The sequence below is a fragment of the Puntigrus tetrazona genome, chromosome 13, assembly GCF_018831695.1.
Source record: "Puntigrus tetrazona isolate hp1 chromosome 13, ASM1883169v1, whole genome shotgun sequence".
In the NCBI taxonomy this organism is placed as follows: domain Eukaryota; kingdom Metazoa; phylum Chordata; class Actinopteri; order Cypriniformes; family Cyprinidae; genus Puntigrus; species Puntigrus tetrazona.
Window position 1 is genome coordinate 7,696,717 of NC_056711.1, and position 26,565 is coordinate 7,723,281.

General features: G+C 37.4%; 1 protein-coding gene across 3 annotated transcripts in view; it reads left to right on the forward strand.

Annotated features, from left to right (window-relative positions):
* LOC122357079 (pro-neuregulin-3, membrane-bound isoform) overlaps positions 1-25,096 on the forward strand; it is a 243,779-nt gene extending 218,683 nt beyond the window's left edge. For 2 of the 3 annotated variants that reach the window (XM_043256270.1, XM_043256271.1), the window contains 6 exons: positions 3,436-3,462; positions 8,690-8,792; positions 9,933-10,059; positions 14,596-14,705; positions 17,369-17,548; positions 22,003-25,096. In XM_043256270.1, coding sequence (XP_043112205.1) covers positions 3,436-3,462; positions 8,690-8,792; positions 9,933-10,059; positions 14,596-14,705; positions 17,369-17,548; positions 22,003-22,573 — 1,118 coding nt within the window. In that variant the 3' untranslated portion in view covers positions 22,574-25,096. The remainder of the gene's footprint in view (positions 1-3,435; positions 3,463-8,689; positions 8,793-9,932; positions 10,060-14,595; positions 14,706-17,368; positions 17,549-22,002) is intronic. The other variant, XM_043256272.1, reaches the window with a different exon arrangement.
* Positions 25,097-26,565: the final 1,469 nt, after the last annotated feature.

A 26,565-nucleotide genomic window follows, 5' to 3' on the forward strand; every position in this document is an offset into this window, starting at 1 on the left:
GAAATGAAACGCCTTCCTACAGTAGTTGATTTAGGCTCAGCGAGGTTGTGTGTGTGTGTGCGCGTGTGTGTGACTGGGGAAGCTTAAAAGGACACAGTCAAGGACATGGTTCAAGAACTCTGAAGGACACATTTCTGCTTGATGAGTGAGAGTAAGGAGGATAGTGACAAGACACCCTTGTCCCATCCCCCAACTCTAAGGCAGATTTTATTTTTTGATGAGATGTCAAGTTCTCACTTGCAAAGCGTAGATTTTGAAAGGTGTCCTCCTCGAGATAAAGCGATATCATCTTGTGATTGGCAATGTTGCGACCCTTCAACCAAGCCCTTTATCAGCTCTTACAGACCTTAATATTGGAGGTCATGTTCTCTCTATCTAAAATTGGACTTAGCAGATACTAGATGTATTTATATTCTCTGTAGCTCTTAGGCCCTGTTTACACTAGTTTAAAAAAATGGTATTATAAATTGAAAACTGGCATTGTCTACACTGGCGTTTTCACTGCATTTCAGAAAGTCTCTATCCATACAAACACACGTCACATGACCATTCAGACAGGTACAACCACAGATATGTGTATGTAGATTTCCTTTTTAGATGGCAGACACATCTGCAGTACGTGATTGGAGCAGTCAAGTATCTATGGGTATATAACAATCAGCATGACGTTATTGTTTACAAGGTCGCAGTGTGAATGTGTTCAAAAGTCTCAGATTTGGTTCGTTTACACCGAAATGCAAACGCAAGGTCTGCAGCATTTTCAAAAGTTTCCATTTTTGAGGGTGGAAAACGTCAGAGTATAATACCATAGCAAACGTTCTGCATTTTAAAACAAAAATGCACTAGTTTAAACAGCATTAGAATACATAAGATAGTTCTTCCTCTGAGCCCGAACTAAATTCACCTGTATGAATAAAAGTGGTAAGTGATAAATTCTTACATTATGGATGCTTGCTAAGTTTGATGAAAAGTGACATAGGAATGTAAATGTAAAATGCATCAGGAATAAAACAGGTTTTCTCTCTGCTACAGAGCAAAGCAAACAGACTTGCAGACAACTACAATGGTTACCAGCCAAAAAACGAAAAACAGTCATAATTCTCAGCATTAGTCTAGCAGTGTTTATTCTTATATTGCATAACACTAAGCCTCAGGATTTACAAGGCATCACAAGGCTATAGGGTGCAATTACATTTAGAAGAAGCGAGCACAATCGCCTCACTTCTCCTTGATAGAGAGACAGATACTGCCGAGTTCCAGAAAGAGTGTTTAAACTTCCTCCACAGTACGACAGATAAATACCTGAGACAGTCTCATTCAGTAGATTTATGTTTCATCGCTAGCCCTCGTCCCAGGTCGACTTCAAGGGACAGTAAGCACAATCTGAGGCACATTTCCAGTGATCCTGTGGCTGGGGCGGTTTAATATGAGTGTTTTCTCAAGGACGACAAGAGAAGTACCAGTAGCCTTGTCTGTCTTCCTTCTTGTCTCAGGGACACAACTGATCCCATCTGAGATACTGAGCAGCGTGTAAAATCAGCGATTGGGTACTGTAATATATGAGCCACTTATGGTAAAAGTCAAGCGACTGGGCATTTATTCTGAGTAGCCGGTAACAGAAGGTGTGCAATTAGGGTGTTTGAGTCCTTGGTTGTTTTGAGGGCAGTTTAGAAGGAGAAAGCCTCCCTAAAGGCTCGTAGCTTTAAACAAACAGCTCCAGACAGGTAGAAGGTCTTATTTTTGGCTCCGTCTGCATGTGTGCGTTTGAATAGGGGAAGTAAATGGGCTTGAAACCCCACAGTCTGCACCTGCCTCACAGTCTGTCTTTGCTCACATTATGACATCAAGGCACAGCCACTACTATACGCTCCAGCCATATCGCTTCCTGGATAGGTCAGAATCGTCGGCACGGAGCCAATGATGCAAAAAAAAGCCCTGTGTTTGTTATGGATGGAAGAACATCTCACTGTGGACCACTCACAGTGTTATGTTATAGAGACTTACACGCCTACAGGTTATGTTTATTTCTGTTGTTGGATGCTGACAGTTTTTTGAGGAGATTCAGAGGAAAATTTGATGAGTTTGTTGGCATTTCCAAACACAGACTCCCAAGGGCACCAAACACACATACGTCTTGACTGCAACTACCATTCCCTTCCAAATTTAACTATGCCGTCATTTTCCTGTCAGACTTCAGATTCAGGTGGGAGGTTTTGAATCTTTTCACCTGAAGCAACATCTTTTATAGAGCCCTTTACAATCGTCCAAACTCCCAGAGTCAAATTAGCCAAATTTGACGGCACGATGAGGAAGAAGGAGAAGGATACGTTCTCATAAATAAGAAATAGAGTAAAATCTTAAGAGTCTGACCAAAGAACACAGAAATGGTATCTATATTTGTCTTTGTGTAAGAGCTTCGGTTCTTATCCTACTGCTGTCAACACATTCGCAGATCCTCAGGAGATACAGTCTTGTATTCTGACTTCATACTGTTTACTCCACTGCATTAAAGAGAGGCAAAAATAAATGTCATGCACTCTTAAATCTGCGACAGAGCATACCTGAAGGAGCACAGCTTCCATTTTCCAAGCTCCTGGGAATTCTCTGACAGAATGAAGATGTATTCCTGCGGCTTGATTTACAGGAGACATTAGAATATGCTCAGACTCTGTACACGGGGCGCAGGCAATAATATCATGAAATCAGTGATCGCACAACTTAATATATCAACTTATACCCTGAACACTTCTTAAATCAGGCTCTTGCTGCAAAGATCCTTTTAATGTTTTAGTATCTAAATATTCTTTTCAAATGATGCTTTGCCTGAAGCAGTATTGTAAAGTATTAAGAAATTAATTGTATTTATAATTTTTTTTTTATTTATTTTATTGCTAGCTGTAGTATATATTATTCTTCTCTTATTATTATTATTATTATTGTTATTATTATTATTATTATTATTATTATTATTATGTTTCTTATTCTCATTGAAGTAGAATATGTGTGCGTGAGAGGGGCAAAATAAATAAAAGAACAAAATATTAATAAATAAAATGATTTAACGTTGCATTTTTTGTTGCTGGTCTGCATCCTGATCCAAAGCAAAGAAATCCTTCACGAATATCATATATTTTTGAATGAACTCCAGACATTGATCCACAATTACAGATGAAAGCAATATATAGTATTGTTTTATCTGCGAATGGTAAAAGGAAAACTCGCTCAAGACTTCAGCATGTTTTCACTTTACATAATAAGTTGTACACACAAATAGCTATCACAGTACTTTCTTACGTAAATAGTAACCCACAATATCTATGCATGCAATGAGAATAGAATGCGCACAATGAGTGTCTTTAACATTTATTTCTCTCTCTTCTCTTTCCTCCCTCCCTACTCCTTCAACGCTGCCCTCTTCTATCTTCACCGGAGCAGTGGATCACTTGGGCATTGAGTTCATGGGTAAGAAAAAGAAAGCGTTTTCTTATTGGCAGAACGATGAATCATGCTTACAGAGTTTCTATGTGCCGAGGCGGCTGTGTATCTGCTTTGTGCAGCCATGCTTTTCTTTTCATTGCATGCGTTTGAATGTGAACGTTCCTGCTATTTCTTTTGACTGTGCACTGTATGTGGGCTAAAATGTTGTTTTCCCTTCTTGACTCTTCACAACAAACAGCTCTTATGAAGATACCCCCAGAGTTTTCACGAATGCATTCACATTTGTAGAGATGTAACATTGAAAACATAAGGTTGCTTCATTCACATTTGACAGGATTAGAAGTTATTCTGCTATTTACCAAAGCATTGTGGTGCAGGGATATGCACTTAAAGTAGTTGTTGTAACAAAAAAACACCCTTTGCAATCTGTGGTTAGTAAATTATAAATGCACACGCTTGAGATCATAGGTGTTGTCTCACTGCCTTTCATTTGCTCTCAAACTACTCTTCCCTCTCCTCCAATCACTCGCCTGCATTCCACTGCAGAATTCCAATGCTCTTTGGTCTCCTTGGAAACGGCATTGAAATGTTGAGAGGACAGTGACAGGAGACAGTGAGGGTGAATTCATATTGTCACAGTTTTAAAGGTAACACTCTCAGTGTCTGTAACATATTTGTAGTTAGTAACTTGTATTGACATTTGCATATTTAGGCGAGAGTTTGAGTGTGCAATAACGAATATTTAGTTTTTTGCACAAATACAAATACGCTTATTTCTTGCATGACATAATCTAATCAAATTACTCCACGTTCGACTTTTTACCCCATTATTAAGTGGCATTTCATGCGACTTTATTGTGGCACCATCTTTTGCCCTAGAAAGAGAATTGCCTATCAGTATTTTGATTATAGAGCTTGGATGATTCCCAGAGCTGTAGATCGATGGACGAGGAAGGGTAACAGGCAGATGGATTTTGTTCACGTTGATTTCCAATTTCCATTGCTGAAGCCTGTAGCGGCCCTCTTCCAGAAGGTTCCTGATTGAGAGGGGCCGGCTCTTCACTCACTTTGATATCTGGATTTCGATTGTTTTTCCTTTTTTCTCTTTGTCCAGCCAAACTCTACAAGATAGATGCACTCACTTCTGTCAGCACAATTGTAGACAAGCTGAGAGCGGTCAGAGCACCTGATTTCATCAAGTTAATGACTGAATTCCCAGCAACTCATTTCATTTTATGATGTCTATATCTCTGTCTGTTTATCTAATAAATTCTGAATTGTTGAAGATCAAATGGGGCACCCTACAGCCTTGTGGACATCCTGAGACCACATGAAGTGTGTGATTTCAAACGGGGCCTGATTCTGCCGGCTGCAAAAAAGAACATTATGAAGGCTGAGACATGCTTTCATGCCTTGCTTTATCTCACACAGCTGTGAGCGTGACAGCTTGTTTAAGACATTGTTTAAGCGTTTATTTTCTATGTGATGGTTTGATAGTTGCCATGTACGCATTCAGAGCTCAGAGTGATACCTGTGAAGTCAGTGTCACTTCCTCTTAACGTTAGAGGCAATGAGTGGACTACATTGATAAAAGAGAGTAGAGTGATTCCTGCAGGCCTTTTAAGACCACATACCGAGCATGGCTTTTCCTTTAGCGAGCACAGGGATGAGATGACAGAAGTACAGAAAAAAGGCAGATGTTTCGGGGTGAGAATGGCAATTTACCAATTTTTTCTGGTTTTAGGTAGTAAAAATCTGGAAAGAGGTCAGAACCAGTGAGTTTATGAATACGTAACATGACTCAGCATTAAAGTAGTTCTGACTTTTGCTTGCCGTTCCTTTAAAAATAATTTGTGGACAATATTTGCCACGATAAGTTTTCTTTGAGAAAACCTCAAAGAACCTCATATGCTGCGGCACGGTCACGTGATGCACAGCATTTATTTATTTATAATTAATGCGTTGCCTATCTACATAATGTTACTTGGGTGATTTGGGTGATTTCAATGGGCCTCATTTTATAAGATATTTTCCTTTTAAATAGACTACTGAATCTTATCTGGGTAAACCATGTTACAATTCAGTCATATGATGCAAATGTAAATTCTATAGATTAGCTGTTTTGTGGGTCATTTCTAAGGGGAATTCACAAGAAATGAGTTGTGCCTGTTAATCTCATCATTGGTTTGCATTTGCTGTCTATAAGGTTTTACAACCTGTTCACTAAAGCAGTTTTTCAAAGCAGATAACAGCACAAAAGCGCCTAAGAAAATTAGTGCCGGGTGCTGTTTGCATAGTGCAATTCCCAAAGTGCTATATTGTAGATGACTTCCGCTGGCATAGTTTGCTGGAACCATACAGCACTGCAACAACTTGTGTCTGAATAGATGCCGCTTATAAAGATCTTCTCCATCCTTTTTTAATTACTGCTGCCATGATCACAAGAAAATGTACACAAATATCTCTTCTAAATAAAAAATTGAAAAAGTTTATAGTAAAATATTAATTATGCCAGGCAAATAGCATGCATTTTATAATAAGCCTGATTTGCATAGAAAGGATGAATGTTTGCTCTGAAAAGAATAATTGGTTAATTTACATTTGCAGATTCACATTCTATGCTGGACTGTGGGTGTTTTGTACATAATACACAAGGTTTCGCACAAATATGACTCCGATGTTTAGTGAATTCTCCTTGGGTCTTAAACCCCTACAGTAGATGTTTTGTAGTTATAAATTAGGGTAAAAAAATAAATAAATCTGCAGTACCTCTGCTAAAAAAAAGTGCACACTCAGGTCACACGCAAACCTGATTACTTCTGAAAAATACCATACTTCTGTTTACTTTCAAACCTGACAGTTTAGCATGCTTCCCCCCCAAAAAAAGACGAGCTCTATGTACCGATGTGTAAAGATAAAAAGAAAACCAGCAGATTCTACTGCTTTGCTGTCACTCAGTGGTGCGTATCTCAAGTCAAAGAAGAAATGTCTAGACAGAACTGTCAGGGCGATGGAACTAAATCTATAGAACTCATATAATGACTATTTATTTATTTATCTATCTATTTATCTAGGAGTGTCTCTTTATAAACAATGTGTATTTATAATACACTCTATAATACCATTAAAAGCTTTCATGGTTTTATGCTTAACAATACTGCATTGATTTGATTAAAGACATAGTAATATTGTGATATAATTTAAATAACTTTTCTATTTAATAGATTTTATTTATTTTATTCCTGTGATGCAAAGCAGAACTTACAGCATTTATTACTCCAGTCTTCAGTATCACATTGTCCAGAAATCATTCTAATATGCTGATTTGGTGCTGAAACACAATAACTGTTTTTTGGGGGGGTTTTTTGTTGGAACTGGAATTATTTTTACTCCAATAGTCATTAGTAATATTCATCTCAAGCAAAGTGATGTGCTGAGGACTGAAGGTTTTATATCGAGTGCAGTGGGTGTCATTAGTAGGATGCACTTCTTGTAGTCTTGGTTACATTTTCTGTTTGTGGGTGCCTTAATCAATGGCAGGCAAGTGTATTTCTCACAGCCCTGCACTAGTTACAATTGAGATAAATTACGTGTTGCTCCCCAAGTATTGCCCTAATTACCATAGATACTTGAGATCATTGCTATGCTTTTCCAAAAAAATATATTTTTCTTAAATGTGGAAAAACCTATCATTAATGAAGCTGACCAATGAGACTCCAGTGTTTAAAAAAAATCATCTTTACTATTTGCTGCTGATTTGAATTTTTAAAATTAATCAAATGTACTGCATAAATGTAAAATCAAACAGTATTGTGTTTTCCGCACGATAGAGTTTTCAGTTTGAGGTAGAAATATTTTTTTTCCTTGCACTGTATGTAGGCACGTTATACTTGTATTTTTCAAGAGCATTGATGATATGTGTAAAAGCATGGGCTTTAATAGCAGAATGGATAAATTAACATAACACCCCACTTTTCTTACCCATCACTCTCTTCTCTTTGAGAGGATCAATGATATGTGGAAGAGGATGAGGTAATGTGTAGGAGAGAGGATATGATAATGCATCCCACCTCCTCTTATCTCTCCTCCTGCCTTTTTTATGCTTTTTGCATCCCAGGGTTTCCAATCACTTTAATTATGTGATGGACACACAATGGCATGGGAATAAGAAGTCAATTTGTGAAGCATGACAGTGAATAAATAATGAAAACTGAGCAATGCTTGATTAGTTTCACAAGGTTTTCCACTTTCATTTATTGAGCGTTTCTGCAAGTTAGCGGGCTTATATGAATCGTGATTATACATTGGATAATCTATTATATGTATTTTACCAGCGACACTATAAGGGGGAGGAGGGTGACCACGCATGGAAATATGAATGAGTGAACTCAATATGATGATAAAATAAAAAATAATAATTTTTTGCATGCATGATTTTACTGCCTGATTAAAATAATACAGCTTTACCGAAACACAATCCTGACTTGTATTTTTATAGATTTTGGTCCTTATCCTTTTAGATCTGTATTACTTACATATAAAATAACTGCCTGGGGAGGTTACTAAAATGCACTCAAGGGAGTATGATATTACTTTGGGTAGCCATGATGACTTTACCGTGTTAATTTCACCTGCAAGGTTAACACTGCTTTGGGTCTGACCTTGTGAAGCTCACGACTGCTTTATTACTAGTCAGACTCACAGTCATGCAGGCGACACATTCATTATAGTCCAATGTGTTCAGTGTGAAGTTAGCGGCGGCTCTTGTAGAGTGTGTTGTGTCTGAGTATAATCTGATTGATTGCCTATTAACAGTTGTGAAGACAAGCGTGATTTACTCTTTCATATGAGAAATGACAGCTGCGATTTTTCACACTTAATAGTGTCCATTTAGGTTTAAACACTTGTCCTGTACCATCCATCCCCATAAGATAAATAAATAAATAACAACATCTATTACTCTCCTCTTTCCAGCCATTCAGTTTCATGACTTCCTGACAGTTACATAGGGGTTTTTGCCGCATTGCAAACTAGCATTTTGGATAATCAAGCTCCCAGTAGTGCAGCCAGCCATGTTTTATTCTCTTATTCTAGGCCAGTTCTATAACAACATCAAATCTTTAGTGCTGTGCTGAATTCAGTCATTGTTTCTCTGTTGATGCAGCTTGTGCATATGTGCTACAAACTAGCTTTTGTATAGCAGCGAATGTTTTGTTCATGTTTGTCTCCCTTGTTTTTTCTGTCCCAACAGAGAGCAAGGAGGTGTACAAAAGACAAGTGATGTCTATCACATGTATCGCCATGGGGATCAGCTTTCTAGGCACCCTCTGCATGGCTCTGTACTGTCGGAACAAGTAAGTGGACCTCAGAATTAATCAAAGCTTGAGCTGTTCCCCAGAGCATATCATTTGAAAGAAGGGCACAATATAACAAGCTACAAGAAAGAGCGACTGCTATGGAAACCCAGAAACATAATGACTGGAGGTTGGGACGTAATTACTTTCTCATAAAATCACCCTCAGCTCTACTGGCCACTTTTTCCAACAGGAATGAATTAAAACATTTTTGGCCCATGGCATGCATTGAATGCTCTGCTGCTGGTGCTTTTACTATTCAGCTTTTAAGGGCCTGATTCAAGTATTTAATTGAGACAAATATATTCACAGTCATTATAGGCCCAAGATGACTGTTTACCCCCTTTAACTCATCAGAGCTGCCTGTTGTGTGTATTTAAAAATGCATTTGTTAAAAGATGCAAAAGATGTTCTAGTGAGCTGCCTACTTATTTTTTGTACTTAAATTTAATTAATGTATTTAGGAACATTTTTCATTTTGTTCATCCCCTATTTTGAATATACAAGCGCATCTAATTTTAAAAGTGTTATTTCTTTTACAGAAAAAGTTCAAACTATTTGTGTGTGTTTAATTAGAAGCATTATATTGGCTTATTTAGTTTGCAAATATATATATGCTGCAATGGATGCATGTGTTGCTGCCTTGTAATCTGGCCAAATTTATCTATGATGCTTCAAAATTCTGCACTATCTAGGCATATGTAGAAAAAGGGTAATAATACTCACATTACACTGAAATTGCGATTGATCTGATCTATGCGGTTGAGTATATATATCCATATTTTACCCATGAGTTGAGATAAGCGTCAGAAAGAACAACTGACTGCAAGTCAGAGCTTCTGAAGCAAGAAGGGGTGTGTGCGGAACAGCCCAGCAATTTAAATACAACACATGATACAATGAGTGAGCGAACTGACAGAAGAAAAATCAAACAATGATGTAGTGACATTTAAGTGCACCAGTAATTATTTTATCTCCCCGGAAAATAACTATTGGCTGTCTTAACTGTCAGAACGTATTCTTACAGATGATGGGTGATGTGTTTGCATGTGAATGAGTCTGCTCGTGTGTTTATGTAAATAAATATCCTCATAGCCTATGGTATTTTGGATTCTTATCTAATTATGCTGCCCCCTACAGGAGAAGAAGGGAAAAGCTCCAGGCGCACTTAAAAGAAAGCCGTAGCCAGAAAAACTACAACCTCAACTCTTCCAGCCTGGCTCCTAAACCCAGCCTTAGGCCTCAGCAAGGCCTGCAACTCCAGAAAGTAAGCACCCCTGGCCCCTTTTATACCTCACATTAATGTATGGTTTGTACCTGGATGGCAGTGGATTTTATATGCATCTTCTAGTCTGTCTCTACTAGTGTGATCAGACTTTAAATTAATTTCTGTGATGACTCACTGCTTATTGAAACAGAAAGCCTGGGGAGGACACTTTATGTTGTGTTGCATCTGAACTGTTATTATGGGTCCTTTTTTTGTTACATATATAACCTAAAGCTATAGATTGCGTAATTATTATGATTATTATCATTAGCTTATTGTGAGCCAATCTGTTGGCTAGCTTAGCCTATAACCTGTATTAATATTTTATAAAAGTTTTTAAAAACACATCCTACATATTGTATTATATTAGGTAGATTTAGTGGGCAGACCAATTTTGGGGGATTTACTACATTCTATTGGCAGGCATTGTAAGTGTGAAGAGCATTCACATTTAGAAAAGGATTTGATAAACCATACATTTTTAATGCGTGAAGCGTCATGATTATTTTTGTTCCACTTTTGCAAAAAGAGGCTATACTATATTTTTAATGCATTTATTTATTTATTTTGTTCACTTTTAGCTAGCATGCAGATGGTCCAAAAGCTAAAAAAAAGGGTTCAGAACCCACTCCAGGACCCTGAACATTCTTATTTTTTTAGGTATGTTATATTGATAGGATCTTTATTAAAATTCCGAAAGAAAAGCATTAAAAATGACATTTTAGCCACGTATCAGATTAGATGTCAAGACCTTCGAATATTAGAAGTTGAATATCGTCAGACTACAAAACTCATGGAGTCATTAATGTAGTCAAGTGCTATCTGATTATGGCGTGATCGCTGGAAATTCATGTTAAAAAGGATTCGGAGACAAATCCCGTCACATCCCCTGCTTTTCTGCTCATCGGCAATTAGACGCAAGAGCAGCTGATGCTTTACATCGCTCAGCTCATTGTAACAAGGCTCTGTCACAGCTATTCAGGGTGTGCAAGTCTCTGTGGACAGACACACTAATAATGGTAGTCACGCTAGTCCATCATTGAGGGTTTGTGATTACTGCATCATTCTTTGTCTTTCCAGCTTAGAAAGTGTGTGCCAGTCCAGTGTCCTAGAGACTGTAGGCAGTGTGTTGTCTTTCCTGCATCCTTTTGGGAGATTTGGTTAATATTCATCACTTTCTCAATCACTCCAACTAGCAGATCCATCACAGATAAGCCGATACAGGCTATTTGCATGGCAAACACAGTGGTAATTTAAATGTCACTCAAACCCAGTGAGATGTTTAATCTCTACAGCAATCGGCCACTGTCAGAAAGCATGCAAATGCCAGCCAAAGCAATCAAAACTAGTCCAGTGACAAGGATACACCAGCTTTTGACACATGATGTTAGTTCTTTTTTCCATGAAAACAGCTTTTCATCGGTAATCATTAGAACTGCCTTGAATTAAGCATGGAGTTCTACATATCTGCATTAGAGAAACCTCTGGTAGCAATGTCTGTAAGATATGTTTCTATCGCATCCCATATTCAGTCAGCCTTTCCTACTATATATATATTTTATAAGCATCTCGCTCTTTCCTGTGCACCGTTCGCTGAAAGTTCAGCCCATGGGCATATAAACAAGCATTTATTAATACACAGGTAACACACAGCTTGCCTTGTCTAGAATGATATTTTAGGCAAGATGCGCCGGATAAATGTGAATTTTGCTTTGCCCCTGCATACCACAACGATTCTGATTATTATAGGTGTGAAATATTTGTTGACTTGCAGCTGACATGAGGTTGAGCAAGAAGAACAATTCACAGCCCTCCGAACGCCGTCACATGTAACACATTTACCACAGAAACTCCTTCAGTGACATTTAAAACAATTACTTTCGACAGTAGCTTTGGACAGATCATGCAGATCACACACACTCAGTAAGTGATGGTCTTGCATGTCATTAAGGCTAAATTAAAACATCCATTACACTAAAATACTCCTAACCAGCATGCTTTCAGCCTTATGAAACTCTGTTCAAAGCAGCTCCATCAAAAACCTTTGAACGCAGACATGTGGTAATAGCTCATTATTGCCTATACATCCAATATATTCGCCCGTTAGCTGTATAACAAAGTCATGCTGTGAGGAGCTCACTCGTACAGCTTTCATATGTGTCTGAGGTGGTCTCTACAGTACTATTTCGAAATAATCTTTTGTGGATTACTCTTTTATAAGTCTCAATTTTCAGCTATTTTGTATAGTACCTTTGTCTCTAATATGCCCATTACTTTTTGATATGTGGTATCACATATCCTGCTCACTGCGTATTGCTCCTCAGATGCATTGATAGGATTTCAGTATCAGTTTGATGACCTTCTTTTCCACACATTTTAAGCAGTTTGTTGTTTGCATGGTTCAAGATTGTGAGCACTTTTTTGTGAATTACCCTCAATAAAACATCAACATGTTTTAGAAACCAGTATAACCTGCTTGTTGCCTTAAAAATGGGAATCCAGGCTATATATAAAATTTTTTGTATTTTTTCTTTAAATGTTAGGATTTTTTGGCTGAATTCACCTGATTAATTTAACAGCTAAGTAGTCTATTCAAGCCTGTTTGTTTAAAAGCATTTTCTGGAAATGTAGGTGGCTGTGCTTCAAAAAAGGAAGAAAATGCATCTTCAAAGATTAGAAAGACGTGCTTTCAAAAGATTTGGGATAAAGTCATTTTTGATTGCCTGAACAGGTTCTTTTGAGTGTGGTCAAAGTGCATCTCTAAGGGAAAAGAAATTGACTGCTTCGGTAATGATAGGCTTCTAGCTTTTCTAATACTAGTTACCCATGTGATAAAGGGTTGACCTTAAATTCAGAAATTACCATTTCTGTCTTTGAATGAATCAGACAGCTTTTTCAGACCTGTTGTGGGAAATGATTTTCAAGACTTTTGAAGTGCTCTGAGTCATGAGTTTGCTTTTGTGAAGCAGTATGGCTGTTTGGGTTTGAGTAAAAAACACAGTGAACTAACTGTTCATTTCAAACTGCACACCATGGACTATAAAATGACAATTTTAACAAACCATACCTTCTTTGAATATTTGGCTTTTAGTTTGTCTCTGAATTCACATGAACCTGATATTAGTCAGAATGTCTTACCAACACTTCCTCCCACAGTTTTATTGCTACTCTTTCTTTTCCTCCTTGTCTTCTTACTCTCTAGCTCCTTCCCACTCACCTGATATTTTCAATAGCACATTTACTGTGACTGACTAAAACACATGTGGTTCATTTTTAAATAGAGCAAGAGATGGATGCAACATAACAACAAAGCATGCTCACTGTCTGTCAACTATATATAAATGGCTCAAGTAATCAAGACCAAGTTTTAATTTTGAGTTAAAGTATTACGGTTTATGTAAGTGTTTTTAAACATATGACTCACTCGAATTTCAATGGAGTAGAAAAAAAAAGTAAAATTGCCCACGGTATTGAGCGTGGGTTACATTTCACATATGTATTGTCATCTTACTTCAGCCCAGGTTTGAAAAAATGTCAAGCTTACTGCAAATGTCATTTCTTTGTCAAGACAGTGTCAATATTTCACAGACACAAGAGGTCTCCTCCAAGTTACTGTTACATCACGAATGAATAAAGTCCTGTAGGCTGGGATGTTACATGATGCATTCAAATCATATACTGTAAAGATGCTTTCAGCCATAATTTGCAGAACAGAACATAATGAGTTACTAAATTATGCACATACACTGCATATTTTTAAGCAATCACAATAAAGTTTCAGTGTCCCCAGTAGCACAAACATTAGAGCGCGGCGATATAGCAACGAAAAAAAGTCATGGACTGGGTTCCCAAAGAATGCATAAACTGTTGAAATGTATACTTTGAGTGCGATGTAAGTTGCTTTGGGAAAAAAGCATCTGCCAAACGTAAATGAGGAAAGTAAAAGCAGAAAAAACAATAAGGTCTGTTCTGTGCTGCACATATTGTTCCCACACGAGTTCCATTAGAGGAAGCTATTGGGACATTTCTTGGATTTACATAGTCCTGAAAGTGCTATATTATCCAATTAGAGTGACTCTAGTGCCCTTCTCTGAGCCATCAGTTCTCTTTCTCCCATACATTCCCTCTCTCTCTTCTCTTCCACTCGACACTGTGGAGTGAAGGTGGGATAGTGGAGGAGATTAAGTATCTCTCTGACATTTAGATCATTGTGTGCATTCTGCCCGAAGCAGAAATGGCTTTTTATGAGGAAGTCTTTCAAGGTGTGAAATTTAAATTGGATTTGTCTGCAGGTTTCATAGAGGTCTGTTGGATTATCTGAACATCAGTGGAACCCCAGCCACTGACTCTTTGTCAGAGACAAGAATCGAGGCGAAGAGTCAAGCAGAAGCCTGAGCTCTTTTTGCATGCTGGATACGTTATCCAACTGGGACTGAAAACGTATTAATTAAAAGTTTAGATGACTGCGAACAGCATTGCCCATAGAATAAAATATAGAATGTTTAACATGTGTATTCCTTTTTGTGTCCTTTGCAGTATTATAAGCCCACAAGGTTCTCGCCACCGCATGTTCGAGAGTCTGCTTTCGTACAAAGCACTGCTGCCTCCACCAATCCACAGGGCACACTGGCAGTGAAACACCCCAGGTATGAATTTTTCAAGCTCATTTAATGACATTAAAAGAACTTTTGACAACGATTATTGTAACAATGCATTTTGAAATCCATGCAAAAAATTACATTTCCATCCATTACAGTGCACCTAGTAATTATTGTACAATTAATTATAGTGAGAAAATTGTAATAATTCTAATTGGTATTAATATGCTTGTCTGTAACAATATAAATAGCAGAGCAGCAATACATGGAAATAAATTTCACTGGGAGGTCATGTAATTTTCCAGCTCAGTGCTTGTTATAAACAATTTTCGGGGAGCAATACAAAATGGCAGCTTTATGTTGAGTTTTTTCTCTCTAAGGCTGCATTTATTTGACCCCAAAAAAAACCTAGCATAAACAGTAATGTTTTGAAACATTACTGCAGGTTTTTTGTTTGACTACATTTTAAAATGTATTTATTACTGTGATGGCAAAGCAGAATTTCAGTGAATTCAGTGTAGCATAATCATTTAGAAACAATTTGAATATGCTGATTTGCTGCTCAAGAAACATTTTTTATTATGATCAATGTTGAAAATATTTTTTGAGAAGGTTATATGATGAATAGAAAGTATAAAAACATTTATTTGATATAGAAAACTTGTAATATTAAAAATGCATTTATTGTCAGTTTCAATCAATTTAATTTGAACTTGATGAATAAAAGTAAAAAAAAAATTGAAATAAAATAAATCTAAACTTGCCGAGCTCCAAAAATCTTTACAGAACATCACATTCAATTGAACTGGACATTTCTGTGAGCAGTGTGATTTTTAGTAAAATGTACAATTGTTAAATGGTTAATTTGAAGGTTAATTGGATACTATTGGTGGGAATGATTTATGACATTGCAAAGTGATTTATATGCTGTTTTTTATTAAAGAAACTGTTGCACAATAACATGATTATAAACTTGCATTCAAAGTGTATTTGACTGATAACAAAACACATTCAGAAACTCTTTAATTACTAGAAAAACGAAAATAACACGAATCAAAGCATGAAAGAAAATATGTTAATTTAATGTATCAAGTTAATTTACCTTGGAGTTGGATATGTTCCCATTGATAGGAATGAGGGAAAAACACTTTCATCCACAAAATGCATACAATTTATTTGGATACAAATGTTGAGCATTTGGATACATACGTTGTGTAATTAGTTTCATTATCATAGGTGACCTAGAAGCAGCATTTCTAAGCATTTTGTAATAATATCTGTAAAATTGTATCTAGAAGTCAAAAAGGCATGTCTGAAATAATAGTCAGCAACAGTTGTTAACATGGGATTGGTCAAAAAGATGTTTTAGTCAACTGAAATTGACATATTTGGACATTTTAGAGTAATTACATTTTTTATTTTTTTTTTATTTTATTGAATGTTTTTTAATATGAATGAGAAGAGTTGGAATGTGTGGAGGGGTGAAAATGGTCTGTGATAGGAGAGACACAAATCCTTTCAGCCTTGTTTAAGCCTTATACTTTCCCCAATCTAAACGTTAAGCCCTGATTCCACTCTGTTTTTGTTTGTGGCTCAGTGCACTCTTGCAATCATATATAGGTTTTTTTTTTTCTGTGATGACATGTAATTTGTTTGCAAACAGCCTTTTGCCCCCTGTCCCACCCTTCCCCAAATGCTCATGTCTTCAAATGATCATCACAATCTAACTGATTGCTCTTGACTCGGGGTAAGGAAGGATTTAAATATGCAGTGAATTATCGCTCTGTTGGAGGCTCATCTAAAATCGAGCATGAATTCCTCTTCAGGCTATTTTTACCAAATAGTCAAATGTGTGCTCCTTACCGCCATCGGTCTGATAGGTCAATTAATCTCTATGTTAATGTGGCCCCATTCAGTGGAAACATATGTACAACATCGCCCCGTAGTTTGCCTAGCAGTATCACATAAATATCTAATTGGGAACAAGGCGACTCGTTGGTATTGTGCTCCATTTTTTAATGATAGAGGAAATACATCTAGAAAATAATTTTTTATGAAGCCAACAGGTGTGTAGACTAAATCCTGCATTCCTGAGTGTTGTTTATTCCCAGTGTCTTTCTCGGCAAGCTTTATGAAAACACGTCCTGCTTTGTAAAACATTCAGCACACCAGATGGAGACAGAGAGAAAGTGAGAGCGTAAAGCATTTCTAACATAAGGATTTCTATGACTGGGGCAGAAAATCTCTAAAAAAAAAAATTAGTTTTAGTATAGAGGCTTTGCTTTGTTCAGTCATGTTTGCTATTTTCAAGGATTTCGTCTCCAAAAAAAAAAACAGGACGTATATAAAAGTTTATAAAATGTCAGTGTTGGTGCATTTAATTATTATTTTATTCACAACTGTATTTATGTAAAATAGATCATTTTTTCTTTAACTTTATTTTATTAACTTTTAACTTTAATTTAGTTTGTGGGTTGTTTTTTGAACTCCTCAGTAATGTAAAAAAAAAAACAAATAATAATTAATTATTATTATCATTCGTTTTCTGATGCTTTAAATTCTGACATAAAGCTCCGCAAACGTATTATTATTATTTACTCCCGAGTAAACGTGCGCTTGATCACAGATTTGTATTGTTTCTCTCTGGGCATCAAAATGACCTTAGCCATAACAGAAATCCAGTAGTGATAAGTATGTATTTTATTTTACAGGAGCGCTTCCCTCTCTCATAGTCCAGATCAGAGGAGTCGTTCTGCTTTTCGACCTGCATGTCGCAGAACACCGCCCATAACCAGAGGATGTCTCAATGCCATTGGTGGATCGAGAGATTCTGGTCCTGCCTACCAACATCTCCAGGAAGTAGACAGTTCAGAGAGGGAGTCAGTGAGAAGGTTAGCTAGCAACATTCATTTGCTACAGGTCAATGAGCTTAATGCTAATTATTTAATGCTTGCGCGTAGTCCTACCCAATGGATTAACCCGATGGATTTAACTCTAGTCTGTGATTCTCTGAGGGATGGGATGCATTAATGCAATGAAAATTGCATGCAAAGAGTTGGTGGTGTGCATGTGAGTCAGTTTTGGTGGTCGGTTTCTGCCTCTATCAGGACCCTTCTGTCTGCTTTCTCTATCCTCTGATTTATGAGCCAATCTGTAGTTTTAAACAACCACTTCTGCCACACAACCCCCAAGGCAGAGGCCATTCTTACACTTAACCTTTGTCATTTTTTCTGTTTCTGCTGCTGCATCTTAGATCTGTATTTGTTTTCTCCGGGTTCAATATATAAAGATTTATCTAATTGTTTGCTTGTTTTCTGCGTATCAGTGTTTCCCTCACCACTTTTCAGCAGGAGCACTCCCCCGCTGCTAAATCTATACCACCACCTCCGAATCTTCAGTGTCACAGTAAAAGAAATCATATTTCATATTGGAATTGTGAATGCGAGCACACAGTCTGCATTCGGTGTGATGCTATTAAAATGTTATGTATCAAAAAATAATGACACGAAATGTCTTTCTATTGAGCTGCAAAAACAAACATGCAATTCAACCAGTGTATACAGATTCACAAGCAAATGACTCAAGTTGCTTCTTTGTAGTGAATAGTTTTAGACTGATTCATAAACGATTGACTATTATGAGCTGGTTCTTTGTAGTGAATAGCTTTAGACTGATTCATAAACAACAGATTCTTAAAAGCTTGTTCTTAGGTGTATTTTTGGGGAAGGGGGTGGTCTGATTTACATTATTCATTGCATTTCTAATATACAATATACAATTATTCATTCTAATGGCATTATAACACAGTTGATTCATCTCCAACACCTTAAACCAGCTTTGTACTTGCTGTAACAGATGGATGTACAAAAAAGAAAAGAAAACAAAAGAAAAGATACACATAAACAGCAACACATAAAATAATACATAAAAAGAAAAGCATTTAGAAAAGGGCTAATTTTGCCAAAATAACATCTCCACTTACAAAACGAATTCAACACCGAAGTGCAAAGTTTACAGCATGACATTGCCACTTATAAAACTCAGTTTCATGTTTCTGAGATTGGTGGGATGTCACTTGCAGGGTTGGCTTTTTAATGCATGCTAAAATACATTTACCAAGAGTATTTCTTTAATAGTTTTGTGTGCGTGTGCCATAAAGCCCGTTTTATAATTGCTCCCAAGTTTTGCCATAAAGCTCGTTTTATAATTGCTCCCAAGTTTTCAGTGGTGTGCATATGCCTTTGTTTCTATGCAGGCTGCAAGAGCAACAAGCGAGCTTGTCTGAGCTCTATTATTGAAGTTCTGTATGCAGGCATGACTCACTGAGACAGGAGGGCACTGGGGAGTGCTGCCTTTTCCAGGAGCAGCACAGCTAATAAAAACCACACTGTCATAGCCAATTAAACAGCCAGTGATATATCAATGGAATGGGCAGTCCTGGATGAGTTTGCTAGAATGGGCCAGCCATCAACCCTCATACACTATAGGCTATCCTGGCCCAGTTAGTCCTCGTTTGCTATACAGGATAGCTTTGTAGTGTGGAAGACTCCACCTCGCCTTAAAATCTCCAACAGGGTCTCAGCACTGACCTATTTCCAGCCTTCCAGCCTGCATAAGAATATTCCTCTGCCGGAGAGAGCTCTGTTACCATAGAGACAGGCTGGGATACGGGACAGGAAAGAGAAGGAGAGAGTGGGAGCGAGACAGGAGAGGAGTGACAGAAAAAAGAGCAAGGGAGAGACAGAGATAGAACTGTTTTGCATATGACAGCAGAAAAAAAATCTTGGCCGTCTCATTCCTTCCGTCCCAGAAAGTGTGCTGTTATCTCACTAAAATGGCTTACGCAGGGAACAGATTTCACACGGTGTTATTGTTCCAAGTATTTTTAGATAGAAAGGTACCTGTCAACCCCCCTCTGGGTCGTCTGGATTTCCCTCGAGCTGAGTGCTTAAGCAAGTATATAGACGTTTATAATTGCTTACTCACATTAAGCCCTGCCGTTATGTATAAAACTAAATGGAGGATTTAAATTTGCAGTTTGCAGTGTACCTCCTATCTGATCAGCGACACAAGGATATTTTCCCAGCAGCTGAAGTCGGCTCTAAAGCCTGACCTCATCAGCTGCATTTCTCTCTTGCAGCGAATGTTTGCTCATTAAAGTGTTTTCAGTACGAGGCTTTCAAAGATGCAGGCTGTTCATTATACTTCAAAACATGCCCTAAGTAAATATTCCAGTACAATGACACCCTTCGAGCTGTTTTCCTTTCAGCCTAATACATTTCGTGCAGGTATCTGAAATTATTACGTGATACGATGAGGACTAACAGCATTGCAAAAAATAAGGTTATAAATCATCGTGTGCACAGAGTGGCACAGCAGTATCATTTTCTTCAGACGGTACCAACTAACCCTCAAAAGTGATGTTTCCTGCTTGTTTACACTGTAACAATTAAAATAGAAGGAGATGCTTGTCTTTTTGTGGGATGCAGAGAGCATTGCATTTATAAGACCACAGTGTTTCTTTCAATCTGGCAAGCTTTCAATCCGATTGGTTGATAATTTTTAAAATGAATTGACAATGCTTTCATTAATTAAAAGACACTTTCATGTCGTTCCAAACTCATAAGACCTTTGGATAACACTATATTTTTATGAAATCTGAGAGCCCTCAGACCCTTCATAGACAGCAAGGTTGCTACCACGTACAAGGCCCAGAAGACAAATTGTTAAAATAGTCCATGTGGTACATTTGTAATGTCATGAAGCTATGAGAATACTTTTTGTTTGCAAAGAAAATAAAACTAACTTTATTCAGTGATCTCTTCAACAGCACCACTACACATTGTAAACAAGGCACAACACACTCCTGTTTTTGGCATGTTTTTGGCAGCAGCCATCTAACATGTTTTCTGAGGTAGGCCAAAGAAAATGTACCAGTCTATGCATATTTCATTGTTTTTTGAGGGAAACCCACCCTTAAATGACAGTCTTTTCCTCTCTGTGGGCAGAATAAGTTGCAGACCAGACTTTTCATCGTAAAGTCAAAGGTCTTGATATGTGCAACTGGAGGAGAGCTGGAGAGAGGGTTACTGGAGAGACGTGCTCAGACAGCAGGAGTTCATGAAAATCACATGAATTTCTAGCCGCCTTCAAACAAGCTCTCTTTTCTGTTGACATTGAGGATTTCAATAAGTGATCACATTATGTTGAATCATGATCTCTAATCTTAAGCAAAATCTCACAAACTCAGGCTATACCCATGCATCCTTAACTGTTTCCAAATCTTGATATTCCAGGAATGATGATCCATGGCCTGTGGAAATACTTGACATTGCTGTCATATCGTCTGTTTTATAGAAATAGAATAAGACAATTTGCCTACCCTTGATTGAGGCTTAACTCTGACTCGGGTCATTATCAGAAAAAGCAGTGCTTGGTTAAATATTGATGCTATGAGAAAAGCCATTCTTTGTTAGGGATTATGAATTATTACACAAAGATAATGAATCAGGGGAACAATACCGATTGCTCCTAAATTGAGAGATTAGTTTACCAAAGGTCTGGATAGATGGAAATACTGCTTTCATCCCTTTTAAAAGAATTTTGCATGCAAATCGTCAGAAGATTAACTTAAGAATGACTGCCATGGGAGCAGCAAGTTCTGAATCAGGAAACCAGCTAATGCCCAGCTGAACTAAACGATTATGAGCCAGAGAAGACACTGGGCTACCAGCCAGATCAAATAAACGCTGAATAGCTAATAACCTGAGATACCTGAGTATGTAGTAATTGTTTTATTTCCTCAACATTTAATAGTCTCAAAATGTACAAAAATCCTTGCTTTGTTTTACATGCCTCTTTAAAAATGCCATATAAAATTGTCATAAATTATGTAAGACATTATAAGACACATTGTTTGCTGTGCTGAGACGGTCAAATTCTTGTTTTTATGTTATGAAATGTGTCCTTGTATCCTAGCAGAGATCTTTAAGTATGCAATTCATAACAAAAAGTGTATTAATCAGATCAGATTCTAGGTGGTGTTGCCAGTATAGCTGCTACAGTAAGTAAACTGGCTTTCCTTGAAAAGGGACTTTTCTGTCGACAAGAGTGACAGAGTATTTGGGAACCTGTTTGAACCAGTCATTACTTTGAAAATTCTGTTTGTTGATGCTACAGACACAGAAATTACCCACTTGAGCTTTATTCGGCTTTCAGAATATGTATCAATACTTTTTGAGATTCAACAAACCTCCTTCTTGGCACTCTAATCATTTTCAATATATCCCTGTCTTTCCTTAATCCCCCATATTTCAGTCTGTCATCTTTTTCTCTGTCTCTACAGGAACCTCTCCGGCCCAGGTAACGACCTACATCAGGATTCCTTTTACAATATGCAAGCCTCACAATCCTCAAAATCTTGGAGCAGCCATTTAGACCACAGGTGCGCTAGGAGCCTCAGGTCGGGTGGTTCTAGCCAAAGTCCTCCTGCTCCCTATCGTCCGTGCTCTATACCAATCATCCCCTCTGTCCACTCCTACCAGGATGAGGTCTCGTGTATGCAAACCGCCCCTACTGCTGGAAGCAGTCGTTCTAGTCCTCTAGAAAGCACAGCGGAAGCTTCGGCCGTTGATCAACAACAGTCCAACTTAACGGTCTCCAACCGTGTGGCTGGTAGACGGGAGGATGTGGCCTCACTTCTTGATGAGGCTCAGGAACAGCTCAGAGCGCTAGCACATGCCCAGAGGAAACAGGAGGACATCAGTAGCTCTGTCCCTCAGGGGGCCAAAGAGACTGTGTGCATCCTTTTAGCAAATGGGGGTGGACAAGGGGGAGTGGCCTCTTTTGGGCCTACGGAGACTCAGTTAGTGAGCCCCAGAGACACGCACAAAGATGCCACAAAGCCTGGCCAATGAGAAGGGATTGACAGGACTAACCACAAATGTCCCGAGTGTCCTGGGGCTTCAGAATACTCCCGCCAACACTGGGATACCACTGAAAGCTGCGGTTGAATTTCTGAGGACCTGCTGTGGGTGGAAGCGTGGGAGAGTGACAGTCTCGAACATGTGAAAAGATAATTTATTTATATGCATTTATTTAAGGAGAAACTTAGAAAAAGAAACCAAATAGTCTGTCATCTCCATGGTGTTTTTAACTGTATAAAATATACATAAATATATATAAATGGATATAAATATATGAATTCAAACTGGTGACCAAGTACAATAAAGGAATATGGGAATGAGAAACTTTCTTTTGTAACGTATCAGCTCCACGTCCTCGATGCTTGGTGGTTCAAAAAAAAAAAAAGTTATAAAAAAGGAGTTTTTCCACTCGTTTCACTCATTTCCAGTCAATCTAAGCTTGTCCGACACACAATCTTGTGTTTTGCACCTGCAGCAGCTGTGTTTACTATCACCGTCCCAGTCAATGTCCTCTATCCTGCCAAGGAATATGGCTCCATCTGCCTTTGAAAACAGTGGAACGTGGATTACAATTGGACTAAACTTACAATTGGACTAAACGCTAATCGTATCCAGGCATGAGGTAACTGATAGTTAAGCACTGCCTCCAAGACATCGATTGGAAGAATTTGATGTGTTCGTCCGTTTGTGGAGCAATCTGCGTTTTGTTTTCTGTGCCTCGGTGCGTTCACTCTTCATTTGGGTTTGAATATGAGTAAAGATAAGCTAATGGAACAGAGCACATCGTACTGCACACCACCCGAGATGCACAAACAGACCGTCGGCACCTCTCTGGATGGACTGAGGAGATAACAGAGAGCAGGATTGGCCAACACAAGGAGCTTTTGTGGGTTTTTTTTTTCAGTTTTGGTTCTTATGGAATTATCTGCTGCTTTCTGGGAAGGTGGGCGGAAACAGCAGTCACTATGAGTCTGTATGCTACCTTTGAATTGGGACATAATATTTCTGTGAATTAACAACCAAATGTGGTAAGAAAGAAAAATTAACAACAAATCTTTAGTGAAGCTGTTTTTTTGTTTCCAATGTTTTTTTGTTTAGTTTTGTTTTGTTTGGTTTTTTTCAGACCCCAAATTCACAGTCGTGCATGTTGATGGTATTGTTTTGCAGAACCAAGCCATGATAGTTCAAATTATTTAAAGAAAAAGCTCCACGAAGAAGAAAATGTATTATGATTGACCTACGTCTGCTGATTTCAACCCAAATTGGCATAAAAACACATGAGTGGTCTGCTGAGTTTTATAGATCAGTCCTAATAGACCCATTTCTGAGAAATGCTCAATGGCTGCATTATATTGAATTGACTTTTTATGTGCTGTTGTTTCTTCTCAAGCATCTATCTTAAGACTGCCACCTGTAGTTTGATTTTTACACCTTCTTCAAAGCATGTTGCATTTGCCCACCATCAGATGTCTACCGTGCCAGCCATAACTCAAGGCAAAGATGAAATGAAACATCTCCTGGTAAAAGAAAGCAAAGTAAAGGTTAGCCTGTGGCAGAAAGCAGCTGTAAGGGCAGTCAGATAAGACTCTCACTTCGTCTAACAACTTCCCCTGGCAAAAGCACTGACCTCATCAGTGAATTGCAGTGGGGTGGCATGTCTATCAAGATAATCATGCATCAGAAGTAATGTGACAATATTGCTGTAAGGGAAAGACAGGATAGATTTAGATCTTAAAGTTCTATTTCTTTATCAAACAAATACAATTTTAATATTAGAAAACATGACAGAGTTAGTACTTTATTTAGCAGGCATCAGTTTGATTTGAGCCGTTTGTTTTTTTGTTTTGTTTTTGTGACATTTTGTATTTTTTCAACCAATTAAAATGGCATGTTTGTTAGTATGAGCATTCATGGTTATTTCTTTTTTCAAATTATGTGCATCTCATTTTATTGCCATACAGTAGATGACCAGAAATGCCACACACACAACAAAGATGATACCACACTGCTAAGTGATCTATAAAACGGCAGACTAATTCATATGCAGGTCATAGCAGCAGATATATAAACTGTCCATCTGTTACAGCTCTTAATGTTCCTTTCAGTCGAAATGGTTTAAGAAAGTTTAATTCGAGTTGGACCATATTTTGTACACTAGTGCTTAAGTATATTAAATTGTTTTTGCACAGTAATTACAATGTATGGTAATTTATGCTGTCATTATTCCAGAATGTAAGGTGTGTGAGTTCATTACAGAAGACAGTATATTGCAAGACATGTTTTGACAGAATGCGCAAACTGCAACTGGTGTAACACGAGCACAACCGAAACTTCATGGTTCTGTATAACAGCCCCTTGATGTACTTTAATGTGCAATTTCAAAATCGAGAAATGAAATTTCTGTTCATTCTTGTATGTGAGAAACTGCATTAATGCCCTTCCAATTGAAATAGTTTTTCTTTTCATTTAGTTCATTTTTTTATTTTTTCAATAAAGATGAATCTTCAGTGTTAATTAATGTTAGAATGAGTGTTTTTTAATGAAATAATAAATTATTATTAAATATAAATCATCAGATTAAAATAGTGTTATTTTAGTATTATTTATATAGTAATATTTATTGCCGTTTTTCTTCATAGCTTTTCTACATTTCTACGATCGTAATTGAAATTCTTAAAAAAAACAAAAAACTGCATAATCAAAAAATCTAATTTTTTAAGCTAATTTTGTTTAATACTACATTTTATACAGCTGATGTTTCTTACATGATCAGTCACTTATATTGTATCATCATTACACAGGTTCTATTAAATAGCCTTACTCCACAAAACATCTACATTTATTGCATTAGTTAAATTAAATTAGATGCAAAAATGTATCTTTACATAAACTATTTCTAGGATATTTTTAGTACATTTCTATGTAGATATGTTATGAAATTGAATTGATGAACTACACAGGTAAATCTTGAATTTCACAAAAGAAATGGGAACATAAAGTTTAGATCAGTGATCATAGCCAGTTTTCTCAAGCAGTTTTATAGACAAAAAAAGGTAATTTGCTAAACAAAACAGCCTTTTGCCCTTAAAGGCAACACTGTGCGGTAATACTGTATATGTACTGTAATGTTTCAGAAACAGAAGTCCACTTAAATTATACCGTGAATATACTTTATACAGATACATACTGTAACACACGTGTACACAAAGAGTGCTAAAGACTTTTGTCTTTTTCTGTTCTCTATTGCAATGGCTTTGTATTCGATGTCAGATCACCTGTAAATACTTATTTGTAAATCTTGTCTAGTCCCTTGCAATCAGTAACCCACATACAGTAATTTGTACTGTATGTGCTACTAAAATTGATAAATGCCATATTTGAAAAGTGCAGCATTTCGCATACCTTTACATCAGGAAGAGTACACTTAGATGTGACAACATGGGCAATTTGTTAAACAAAAGCAATTTGATTGTCCTATTTGTGAACACTAACAGAAGGCACCGGTGTGTTTATTGACAAAAATACTTACTTTTGAGACTAAAGATTTTGAGAAAATTACTTTTGCTGGTAATCCGCTGTGTGGTTCAGTTTCAAGAAAAGCCCTTACTGGTTTGCTAGTGTTAAGAATGATTCAAGGAGTGTGCCAAAGCGACTCAGAAAAATGGTAATAATCTGAATTAGTGTCATTTCAATGAATGAAAACGCTCTACCCAGCCATCTAAGCACATTATGAATGAGCTCATAATCCATAATCTGGGGGGGAGGGGGGGTTGTAGTCGTAAATGAGAAAGACTTGCAGCAAATCTTTGTTCGCCCCCTGCTGGTGAAGAGCAGCATACAATGATTGGGAAGAAAAAAACATTATTTTGGTGGTAGAGATGAGCATTTATTATTGCAACTGTCAATAAAAGGGATTAAAAAACCCAATTATATATAAATAGAAATGTATGTCTGAAAGGAGGAAAGATTTTCTGTTTTGTTTT